Here is a 12,174-nt window from a genome sequence, read left to right on the forward strand (position 1 = left end):
GAGACGTTTTCAATATCTGATTAAGTATAAACATGCATTTCTGTTTTGATATTTAGACATTTGCTGCGATTGTCAGAAATTGTATCTAAGCTAGCAGTCTTTGGCTTATTAGCCTTGAATGATGCACATCCCTTTCTAAGCTGTGACAGTGTGATTTAGAGCCGCTTTGGTGTAAAATGATTTAGATGGATTGCAGTCTGGAATGCCTGGGCTCTGTTTAAACATTTGTCTTTGCTCTGAGGACAGGAATGCGGCGCGTGTTGTGTGATCAAAACCCATCGCCTAACGGCAACATTTCCAGCACAGCAACGTCAACACAGCTATTTCTGTCTGCCGACAACTTCTTAAAACTCACTCTCACTTCCCATAAAGGTCTTTATCGTTTACGCATATTTTCAACCGCAAATTTTATTTTATTCTGTTGGGGTTTTAAGTGACAGACCAGCAGAAAGTAGTGTGTAGTCAGGGAAGTGGACAGAAAACGTGTTGGACTCAGTTTTGTTTTGTAGTGCATAGATGCAAACTTGCAATAAATCTGTGATGTCATTTCTCTGTATAAATGTGGGAACAGAAAGTGAAAACCATACATCTTATTCCCTCTCAGTGTTGGTCTGTCACATAAAATCCCAATAAAACAAAGTAGTTATGTGACAGAACACGATAACGAATAAGACTTCATTGATCCCCATTTGTTAACAAGCTAGTTCAACCAAAACGTCAATTAGCAGATACAAAATTTATTTTAAAAAGTGATTTAAATATGACAAAATGTAATTAATACATGAGTGGAGATATGTTTATTCAAAAATACTTTGATCCCAACGAGAAATTAAATGCAACTCATTTAATTAAATAGTAAATCTATAAATGAGTCCAGAGCAAACTTAGAACTATATGGAGCTAAATTGGGGCCATAAAGTTTGTTGAAACAAAAGCAAAACAAAAACTGTGTGTGAAAAACTGGAAAATACCTTAATTTGGAAAATGGTTTGTTTTCAGTTTAAATTTTATTTCCCCTTTCAACCAAGTTTTTGGGGCTAAAAAGTTTGCTCAAAGTCAATGTTCAAGGAGTGGAAATAGTTTTACATGCATTTTTTTATTGAAATCAAGATATTCACTTCAAAAAGGAATTTTATTAAGTTTAATACACTGGGCGGGTTAAAGTCAGATATGTGTACATTCAGCTTTACAATTCTTACATGAATTACCCCCATTAAAGTCCTAAAATGTACAATTTACAAGGTTTTACATGGTTCCACTTGTTTCTAACCACAAAAAATAAAACTGGTTTTATTTTAAGTACATAAAAATCTAATTCAATTATATTTAGATCAGCTAAATTCAAACGCTCATGTATGAAGCGTTAATATAAGTTAAAATCTTTATAACAAAACGGTCCGAGAGGACTATTTCCCAAGATGGACAAAGAATGGCACACACAAACATGCAAACATAAACTGGTTTAAAAACCGCGTCCTGTGTACAGATCCCACTCAGGACACTGAACCCATCAGGAAGGACAAGATACTGGCATTCAAACGCAATGTGTTCAGAGTTCTGAATCACGGGACACTTTGAACGAGTTTTCTCAGACACCGGCGCCTCAACGGTGTCGATTTGATACTTCCAGATTGAGTAGAAACACCATCTGAACACTTTGTCTCCGCAGACGAACTGCTAACGTTTCTGATGTCATCCGTCTTGTGAGTCTTTGTCCTCACTCAGCGGTGCCCGCCTCTTTTGATTTATGCGCTCTTCAAAAACAAAGCAAAGGGTTACAGTCCAAGTCAATAACAAAGTAAAACAGCATTCCCAACACTGAAGTAAAACGAGGCAGCTGTGCGGACGACGCATGCTACGAGCCAGCAGCAATACATCGGAGTCTGTGAGGAAGAGGAGGGGGCAGGATGAAGCACATCCGGTTAAACGCTGCAGAGAAGTCGGGCCAGCATTGATATGGATGCGGTTGCTAAGGCAACGAGCTCTTAGGACAGAAAACAGCATGCTGGAAGCTGAGAGCTTTGGTTCCCTCCGATCACAGAGACCGAAAATAAAGATGTCTGACGAACTTTGGCTTCCACTTTTGAGAGTTATTGACTTAAAAAACAGCTTGAAATGGAAGCAGAGACTTTGAACGAGGTCCTAAAAGAAACAAAAAAACAGCAGGAAGAAAAGCCTGACTCATTTAAATTGAGACTGAGCTGCGCAGCGTCTTTTCTAATTGTGCAAAAGTAGTGTCTTAGTGGAAACGGTTGGCAGTCTGGAGAGAGAGAGAGACGGGGTTTGGGGTGTAGATGTTAACGTGCTGCCATCACGTGTGGTTTAAAGCATGGAGCAGTAGCCACCGCAGGCTCCGCCCCCGGCGTCTTCGTCCGTCAGCTGCACCGCCCTGCCGTGGCCCTCGCTCTGCCACAGCCCGGGCGTCTGGATGATCTTCTCCACCAGCTCCTCAAACGCACACTGGACTCCGTCCTTCGTCTTTGCGCTGGCCTCTGTATGGACAGGGGACAGAGTTAGACGGCATGGACCAAAAGGACAGAGACACGATGACTTGGAAAAGCAGCTTCCCTCGTGTGATATTCGGCTCTACCTCATACGCTCGCCAGGTCTGAGTAGAGAACCCACTTACCGATGAAAAGCATGGAATGTTTTCTCGCGAACTTCAGCCCTTCGGCTCGGTCTACGTCGTGGTTATCCTAAAACAGGAAAGACGTCTTAGCTTCGTTTAAACCAGTTAATAAAGTTTGACTACTAATTGAACTAGAGATGCACTGATCCAATATTAAAAGTGCATGTAACACTGACTTTGTTTGTAGTGTTGCATCATGTTAGAATGCCAACAAAATCATATCTGGAATGTTATGTTTGAGAAATCCTTTAATCTCGTGTGGCAACCACTTGGCTGTGCAAAATGCCTGGGTGGACCTAGCCCCGCCTTCGAGGCACAGCTCCTCCTCAAAGCTGCAGTTTTAAAGCTTTCAAACTTCCATCTTACAGAGCAGCCGTCCCCTTTGACTCAACTCCAGACTAGCCAGCAGCAATTAGCACCTGGTGGAGCTGAGCACCTGCTAAGCTCATTATAGGAGCCACGTTTCAGTGCAACGGCGGTAAAGACATTGTTACGGTGTTAACAGAGGAGCCATGTCGTGATGATCGTTTGAAGGCGGAGTTTCTTAAAGAGACAGAGGCCCAATTGCAAGGCGTTACATTACAAAGTCAAATTTCTTGCGTTTTATTTGACAACTATTCCATTTTTCCAACAACGTGGCTGGAAAACACAATACTAACCCTTTACTATCTGTACTGGCCCGGATATTGGAAAAAAATAAAAAATTGGATTTTGGCATTTTAAGCCAATCCAGCACCTGTATTGTTTGATATCTGTATTTTTAAAAAGTTGTGTATCAGTGCATCCCTACGTAAAACATTTGGTGGATTTTTAATAAACACTTCCCGTTAGGCTTGAATGTAGAAACGGTCGCGTCCGACCCGCTCACCTTATCGATTTTGTTTCCGACGAGCATCTTGACGAGGTCGTTCCTGGTGCAGTAGGTCTCCAGCTCATTGAGCCAGTTGTCCAGCTTGGTGAAGGTCTCTCGTCTCGTCACGTCGTACACTGCAGGTGATCAGAAAATAACAATAATAAAAAGAAACGAAGCTCAGACCGACACATCTCCCGTTAATAACTAAAACATTCTTCAAAAAATGCTGGATGTTTAGTAGAGGCCTTGAGTCTGAAAGGTAATCACTGCAAATTAGTGATGCACAGATATGAGAATCTGCCAATATTATTGATTACTGCAGATTATTACCAATAATATTTATATTTTATTACACTTACAACACCTTGACAAAAAAATAATACCACTGATTTCACCAGTGCTTCTCTGCTTCAGTTAAACTACCCACAATTCTTTGCTGCATCACTTTCTCTGACACACATATATACAGTAGTTTCCAAACTTCTCTCCACCTTTAAACGCATGTTTATCAAGTGAAATCAAACTGAAAAACATATTTGAGTTAGAAAGTGGAAAACAAGCTAACACTAAATTGAAAGATGCTGTAAAAAAAGTATCTTTTGATTCAGTTGCAGCACACCTCACAAACGTTCAGATTTCTTTCTGAACTTTAGTGAGTTGATTCCCAAACATCATATTTTGTGTTAAGTTAGCTGCATGGCACATTTTGTGTAAAGGAGAGTTCAAAATGCTTCAGAGAAAAATGTCAAGAGTTTGAAAACACATGCATAAATCAAACAAGATAAAAGAAATGGAATACAAGAAGAAACAAAACTGACAAATTAAAATTAGAAAAAATATATATAGATAAAACACTGTCAGATGTCATTTTGCAAGGCCAAAAAGAACTGTTTTTCAGTTTGGATTTAAAAATGGTCTAACAGTGGGATTTTACATTTTCCTGACCTTAAAGTAAAAAAAATATTTTTTTTTGTTTGTTTTTTAAAGAAGGTGGTTCACCTACCCAGGATGACTCCCTGTGCGCCGCGGTAGTAACTCGGCGTTAGGGTTCGAAAGCGCTCCTGTCCTGCAGTGTCCTGCAAAACAAAAAGCCATCCAAGGTTACAGAGTCTAGACAAGACATTCCTGATGCACAAGTGCCATCTTGTGGCAACTTAGAGGAACAGCAATCACACAGACAGGTTTGGTTCTCGTTTCTAATAGAAAAGAAATGAATGCCTTTAATCTAAATGTGAACATTTGAACTCACCCATATCGCCAGCTTTGCCTTGTTTCCATCCACTGATATGGTCTTCACCTTGAAGTCGACACCTACATGCAGAAGAAATTCAGACAATCGGTCAATTCGCTGTGGTTACCTCATGCTCCAGTGTGTGATGACTCTCACAGGTTTTAATCCATCAGTGCCAAGAATATCACGTCCAGCAGACAGACTGCAATCGCTGCTGGAAGTCTGCCAAGACACACAGAACCGCAAACCGTCTCCGAACCCCCAGTAACCCCCGGTAACCGGGTCTGTCCAACGTCTTTTAGATAAAAGACGCTGTGACGGAGCATCCAAACGCTACACTGGGGGGACAGAGTGCTTTTTGTGTCTTAAACTCGAAACAATGGGAGTACATTGAAAACTGAGGAAGAACCAAATGCAACCAGCTGTCAAACGGCTCAGAGAATATTCAAGTCCAAAAACCTTAACAGGCCCATACGTCAGCGTGAACAGAGCAGAACACGCCTTCCGTTCTCATGCGAAGAGTTAAGTCACCTCGGTGTCTCGGACCATGGAGGGCTAATAAACATAGAATAAAACCTAAAAATAAAAAAAAGTGAATCTGAAACTACTCTGAGGCTCCACGCTGCAGGTTCATCCGCCAGCGAACCTACAGACCGAGTTTGTTGACATCGTAAAGCGTTTATATGGTGCATTCTTAGAAAGAACCTTAGATCAGACAAAGTAAAAAGGAAATCATGGAGGAATTTAAACTCTCTTCCAGTCTGACTCCTCAGCGCTTTGACTCGTTATGCAATCTGACGTGTTTCCCCGTGAAACATCCAGGAAAGCATCTGTTTGCAATCGCCCTACACAACGAGACTCCAAAACAGTGGAGGTCGAAGCGAGGTCAATCTGTGTCGGCCACAACGGCAAAAACGTTTACCGTCTTTTTGTGGAATGGATGTAAAGATCTGGTTTCAACTGTGAAAACAGGACCCTGTGAAAAGGAAAGAACTAGATTTCTCTCACTGCTGAAATTCTCTATATGGCAGCATTTGGGAGAACTGGATGCAAACAAAAAAACCATTTCATCATTTTGAAAGGTTCAGTGTTGAGTACTCTGTTGGGCTAACAATGGAAGTAGTGGACAAAGAAGGAATTTTTCTGAAAATGTAATTTAAAAGGGCAGTATTATGCAAAATCAACTTTTTTTTTAGCTTTTACATAATCAAAAACATACCTTGATTCTTTCATGCAAGTTTGAGAAATCCTTGAATCTCCCTTGGCAATCTTTAGGAATGGTTGCCAAGGGAGATTCAAGGACCTTTAAAGGCTTGGTCTCAGCAAGAGCTGCATGTTCACACACAGCTCCTTCAGACTAGCAGCTACAATTAGCAAACACCTGGTGGAACTGCGAATCCGTTGAGCTCATCATACAAACTACTTCTCAGTTCAACGCTCCTAAGAACAGTTGTAAACGGCAGAATGGAGAAATAATGTGATGACTTTCTGAAAGTAGAGCATTGTAATGAGTAGGAGCTTCTTAAAGAGGCAGATCCCCAATTTCAAGGTGTCAAATCATAGTCATTTTTCTTGAGCCATATTTGACTAAAAAGAAATTTAAGTCAAATATGACAATTTTATTAAAGTCTTTAAATATGAGACAGTTTTTATAAGTTTTTGTTAGAAAAACTGTTACCTTCAGTTTTGCCAAGATGAAGATAACATATAAAATATAACCATATGCCTGAAAAATACATAATGCCTCCCCTTTAAACGTCATTTTAAGCTAGCGTGTCACCCAGACTACATGGTTTAAAAAACAGAACGTGATATTGGTCTCTATGGATTCCGGTTTGTCCTTCACAAGCTGCTTCATCTGGGTCGTCGTGACATTTTATCTCTTCTCATATACAACTCAGACGTTTCACTGCTGCCGTGTGAAATACAACTAAACATCTTTGAGAGAGGAGCTTGACCAAAAACATGCAAACAGCAAAAAAAACATCACTTTATGTCTAATCCGAGAGGATGGGTATATGAAAACGTGCTTATTAGAGGGGACATTTTTCTCTTGAACAAGTTGCAATAAAAGCGGGGAGAGTTCAGGTTTGTTTCGATTCTTCAAACCCAATATTGTGTGCGGTCCTGCAGCGGGAGCAGAAACTCTGACAGATGTGGCGTCTTAACTCACCTATCGTCGCCGACTGCTCCGGGTCAAACGTGTCATCTGTGAATCGTAGGAGGAGGCTGTTGGTGGGAAAACAGGAAGTTAAGTTCATGTCTCGTTATGACTCACTGCTTCTTCATCCCTTCATGATTCGGCTCTGGACAGCGCTTCCTGTTTCCTGGCTCAAATATCCACCAACCTCATTTTTGTCTCTATTGATTACCTCGCCCTTCACTTGCGTCACGCACACACACAAACACACAGGCTTCAGATGATGTCACCACTACACATGAGCTAGGAGGACAGAGGTCACTTTCCAACGGTGACTGATAAAAGTTCAAAGTCCTCCTTCAGAAGCCTGATGAGGAGGCTCGCTTCTGACCTCTGACCCCAGCAGAACTCTCTGGGATGCCCCTATGTAGGGCGACAAACAGCACTGAGTGTTTACTGCGTAAGAGGGAAGGAGCTGTGCTGTGGAAATTACTGGTTCTGGAAAAAATCAAATGCGCGTCCTCCCTGCCAAGCGGACATCTTCCTGACGATCGGAAGCAATCACATAAAACAAATCCGCCCGCTTCCCCGTCCTAATGACTCTACCACGGCTTGGGATTATCATTATCATTATTGTGACATCTGAAACTAATCCTGAGCTGAACTTGTTTGTTTTAGCAAACAAAAGCCCACTGTGACCGATGACACCAGATAGCTTCGTGGAAATGCTGCCATTGGTCTGAACGACGAGCTAGTAATCAGCGTGCAGAGCAAACCCCTCTGATGCCTGGGAACATGAGCAGACGTACAGCATCGGGCAGAAGGGTGGGAGACATGGACATAAAGTTTTAGCACAACAATTTGTTGTAATATTGTAACGATAAGAACCATTTAGTACTTTTGTTTTTTCAGGTAACTGTGTAGCTGTGACTGCATGACGTAGCATTCACAGCCCCAAAGACAAAGTAATGCTCTTGAGAAACATTCACATTTAAAATATGCTCCTCTAGGACACCAGTCTCATAAAGAAGTGGGATTTATATCAATAGAAACAAACGCAGTAACTGCATTTAATCATATTTTGAAGTTATTTGGTGTTCATTTAGCATAGAGTGGGGAAAATATAGAAATAAAAACCGGACAGTTTTAGGGTTTTTTAAAGATTAGAATTTTTTTTTTTAACTAATTAATTGGAATTTATTGTGACAATGATAAATCAATATCTTAATATTAATCGCTACTCGTAGATTCATCTGCAGTAACAAGCGCCTTTAAATGACCCATCCATCTACATTACAACGCTCCTGTCTGGTCCTGTTAGGGAATTCAAGTCAGAACAATAGCATACCAACTGTAATTACAAATTACGGTATTTTTGCTACAGTAGAAAAAGTAGAATAATTGTCGGTGTTCTTGTTATAAAAGCAATTAGAGCAATTCCGTTTACAATTGTGCGTAAATAAAACCGTATTGTGCAAAAAGAATCTCCCGTGTAGGCATGAAAGATGAACAATGGGCCAAAAGGATGAGCGGCTGGGCTCAGAGGAAAGGCGTGGATCATCCATCCATCATCCAGGGAAGAACCAGACCTGCAGCTCCTCCAAACGAGTCATGAGGAGGATTTTACCCTCTTCTTCCAGGAGAGAGAAATTCTGATTCGAATTTGTCTTCCGCAAATATTTAACTTTGCAAGCATTTTCCCCTTTCCGTTTACTCATTATCCGTGTTCCGTGAATGCTCCTGAATGTCATGCTGCGGTGACATTTAGCACCGAGTGGCTGGCAGCGCAGGCTGCTCGTCTGGATCACATTTATGAAGACCGGCAGCAAACCCGAGCCAAGCTGCTTGGTGCGGGACTTAAACACTGACCAGGGTGTTTTTAGGGGGCAGTTGTTTAGCGTCATGGTAAAAACGTGTGGCGGCGAAGAGAAGGTGAACTGGACTCCTGTGCGGTAACCTCATCCCGATTGCAACATCTTTAGGAGTGAACAAAGATGAGCTCACCAAGCAGCTAGCCGCTAATAGCTAGCCACCAGCAGCTAACAGGAGGCTGCTACTGTCCTCTGGTGTTTATTAGCCCTGACAGCTTTGTAAGTAGTGCTAAAAATAAAAACAAACCCCGATGGAAAATGTTCGTTCAGGTTAAACTCAGCTCCACTGTCCTGTTTAGCATGTTTGGACGCCTTTAATAAAACAGACGCTAGCAGGCTGTAGCACTAGCCGACATCCAAGGCAGCGCTGATTCTTGCCATGTTCTTGACCCGAATAAAGCTTCGTCTTACCTGGACTTGCCAACGCCACTTTCACCGATGATTAAAATCTTCAGCGTCGTTAAGACGTCGTCTTCCATTTCCCCCTGAGAAGGCCTGTTTATCTCTTTGTAATTTCTAAAACAGAGATAGAGAACTTGGCTCCTGGTTACAGCTGGCTGGAAGCACAGATGGTTTGACTCGGTAAGACGTCTCACTTCAATCATATCCGGAGTGACTTGTTGGCACTTCCGGTTATCCAGCAGATTGCATAATGATAGAGCACATATGCGCAGTCATGGAAAAGAAGACGTTTTTTATTCTTTGGTTTTAGCAGTCAGAGCATAATGACATATGATGCGAATTTTACCAATTAATAGTAAAAAAAAACAAAAAAACACACACACAATAAAACATATAAATTTAAAAAACGTTTTTTTAAACGTCAGTCCCCCGTTTTATTTATTTATTTCTAAACAGCGGAAATTTTGGTTACATTACTTATTCTGAAGCAGCAGGATAAGTATGAACTGTTTTATGTCCATTTACTGAAATGCTATGTTAGTTTCAAGCCAGATGTAATGAGATGCACTTCTTCCAACAACTTTCACTCTTGATTTACGAGTCCACAAGATATTTTCCTGCAAATCTATGAGATCAAGATGTTTTTGGCTTTACTGGAGTTAATTTATGTGCTTTTTAAAATTTTTTACCTTGGAACTCTCAATGGAAGTAGTTGCCCAGTCTCTGTCTTGTTGTTGAATCATTAACGCTGAGGTCTGCGATGCTTTAGATGTTATTCCTGGTTTTCAGTGGATGTCTTGGAATAATCACCACTGTTCTGTTTATTTTTTGTAGCTGACGGCTCGTTCTGTGGTTTGCTGCAGTCCCAAACCTTAGAGTTGGACATGTAGTCTGAAAAATATCACTGACTTTGTTCCTCATCTTTTCTTGAATTTCTCTAAATTGGGAGATTATGTGTTGATTTTTGATAGCTTTAAATCTACTTCCTGTTGTAAATGTCTGCCAAAAACGGCACATTTTGAGAATGGTCTCAGAAATTTTCTACAAAAAAATCCTAAAATTTCTGAACTCCAAAAGGAAAAAAAATTTGAGATTGAACTCAAGAAATTTTCTGGGAAAACGTTGAAATTTCAGTTTCAGAGGACAAAACGTTTCAACTTTCGAAAGTCTGACAATTTCCAAAAGTCGGAATATTTTTTGACTTTTTAGAAATTTTTTCTAGACACTTTCTGAGACTAATCTAAACATTTTAGAGCTTTTTCTCTCAAATTTTTGACTTTTCAAACTCAGAAATGTCCTTGTTTTTTCTAGTAAATTTCTGAAATTCTAATAAAAAGATTTCTGTGGAAATGTTTATTTTCTTATCTAGAATGGCCATAATAAGCCATCATAGTATGCTGCACATTGTTCAGACAATACAAATTAATATTAGACCATTACCAGTATAGAATGGTATAATAAGAATTGAATTAATTCAGAAAAATACATTTAAAAGTCTCCACTTTAATAAAGTGGACCTAATTTACAATGAAGAACTACGGTAATGGTGTTAAAGAGAACCACAAACTAGCCACATAGACAAAAATACCTTTTTTTTTTGGTATTTAATAAATATCTTGTGAACAGCACTGGGAAAAACATGGTAATAAAATAAAAAAAAGGCACTTTAAAAGCAATATTTTTGAAAGGCCCGTGTGTTGTAGTTTAGAGGCATCTGGGTGTGAGCACACTTTGAGGTGATTCAGGTGACATCTTCAGTCATTCAGTGTGAATAATAACAAAACTGGCACAGAAACAAACTGATAAGAAAACACGCGGGACCTGAGGATAAAAAAAAAAATGTCATAAAAAAAGAAATGTGATTACATCAGAGCTGTATATAACTGCAGACATTTTTTGATTGTTCAGCATTGCTGTGACGTCGTTTTTAACAAGTGGTATACAATCCCTTTGCGGTAGCACGCCATCTCAGCACTACAAATAAAATACTTCATATCCGTCTTGTGTTTTGACTTTTATATTAGGTCTGCACTCTGCAATAGTGCAAAAAAACCAAAAAAAAACAAACAACTGAAATCATTTGCAAATTCAAAACTACATGTACAACCACTTTATCCGCTCCTATTGTCCGATTTGTACTGAATTCTGCTCGACATTGTTCAGAATACCTTATTGCAATCGTTTTCCTAAATATACACAGACGCACGTGACACGAAGTGCAGCAACAGTGACGCGTTAAACAGGAGGCTTGACTGCTAAGAAGCACAAACTGGAGAAGTCTTTCTAAAGCCGTAGGCTCCGAATCGGACCGGTCCGTCAGCAGAAAACAAAACGCGACACTTGGAAGTATGTACAAAGACTGCATACTGTACATCAAAAATACGACACGTGGGGTATAAATTGTACGTGTTAGTAACAACAAACAGGACGCAGTGGCTGAGTGATACAATGCTACGACGAAGCAACAAAGACGAAACGCACAAATTTTCCGTCATTCGCTCCCGCCGGACGCCGGACCGGCTGGTGTATGACTGCAGCTGTTGCAGAGTTGGTGACAGAGTTCAGGAAGGACCCCGGGGCCATCATTTGCCCTCGTACTTCGGATTGACCACAGTTGTGACAGCACTTTTGTAGATTGGATTTTCACCCTGGAGAGCACACAAAAACAACAGAGTTCAAGTTCAAAACCCTCACAGGAAGTCAGCTGAACAAGTACAGCTCCTTAAAAAAGGTTGTTTTTTGGGGTGAGGGGGTTTGGAACGTTTTGTCATTTTATAACCACAAACTTCAAATCCCAATAACTTCAAGGTGTGTTATTGTATGAAGTAAACCAATACAAAGTAATAAATAGTTGAAAAGTGGAAGGAAAAGGCCATAAAAGTGATGTGTATGCATTCAACACTCTGATTGAATGCATAGTTCTGGTGAAAGCTCAACTCTTGCCCCAGACTCAAGTCTTCTCTGGTCAGTCTGAAATAGTTGCCCACCCAGTTAACTACCTGGGTCAACTCTGAACATTTTCACTCTCCCTGCTGGATAAAAGCCTTT

The 12,174-nt window shown here is 40.4% G+C and overlaps 2 protein-coding genes across 3 annotated transcripts in view; both read right to left on the reverse strand.

The window, feature by feature from the left end:
* Positions 1-1,113: 1,113 nt before the first annotated feature.
* LOC103482237 (ras-related protein Rab-18) lies at positions 1,114-9,327 on the reverse strand. Its single transcript, XM_008438262.2, has 7 exons — positions 9,136-9,327; positions 6,887-6,942; positions 4,732-4,793; positions 4,486-4,558; positions 3,498-3,616; positions 2,630-2,696; positions 1,114-2,492 (listed from the first exon to the last, which is right to left on the reverse strand). Exons 1-7 carry the CDS (start codon positions 9,201-9,203, stop codon positions 2,323-2,325), a joined length of 615 nt encoding a protein of 204 aa, XP_008436484.2. The 5' UTR covers positions 9,204-9,327; the 3' UTR covers positions 1,114-2,322.
* Positions 9,328-10,711: 1,384 nt separating this feature from the next.
* Positions 10,712-12,174, reverse strand: part of itgb1a (integrin, beta 1a) — a 31,483-nt gene continuing 30,020 nt past the window's right edge. For both annotated transcript variants that reach the window (XM_008438263.2, XM_008438264.2), the window contains one exon: positions 10,712-11,774. Coding sequence is in view for 1 of the 2 variants with exons in the window: in XM_008438264.2 (XP_008436486.1) it covers positions 11,709-11,774 (66 nt within the window). In the remaining variant the exon portion in view is untranslated. The remainder of the gene's footprint in view (positions 11,775-12,174) is intronic.

This window comes from Poecilia reticulata, linkage group LG20 (assembly GCF_000633615.1).
Source record: "Poecilia reticulata strain Guanapo linkage group LG20, Guppy_female_1.0+MT, whole genome shotgun sequence".
Lineage (NCBI taxonomy): Eukaryota > Metazoa > Chordata > Actinopteri > Cyprinodontiformes > Poeciliidae > Poecilia > Poecilia reticulata.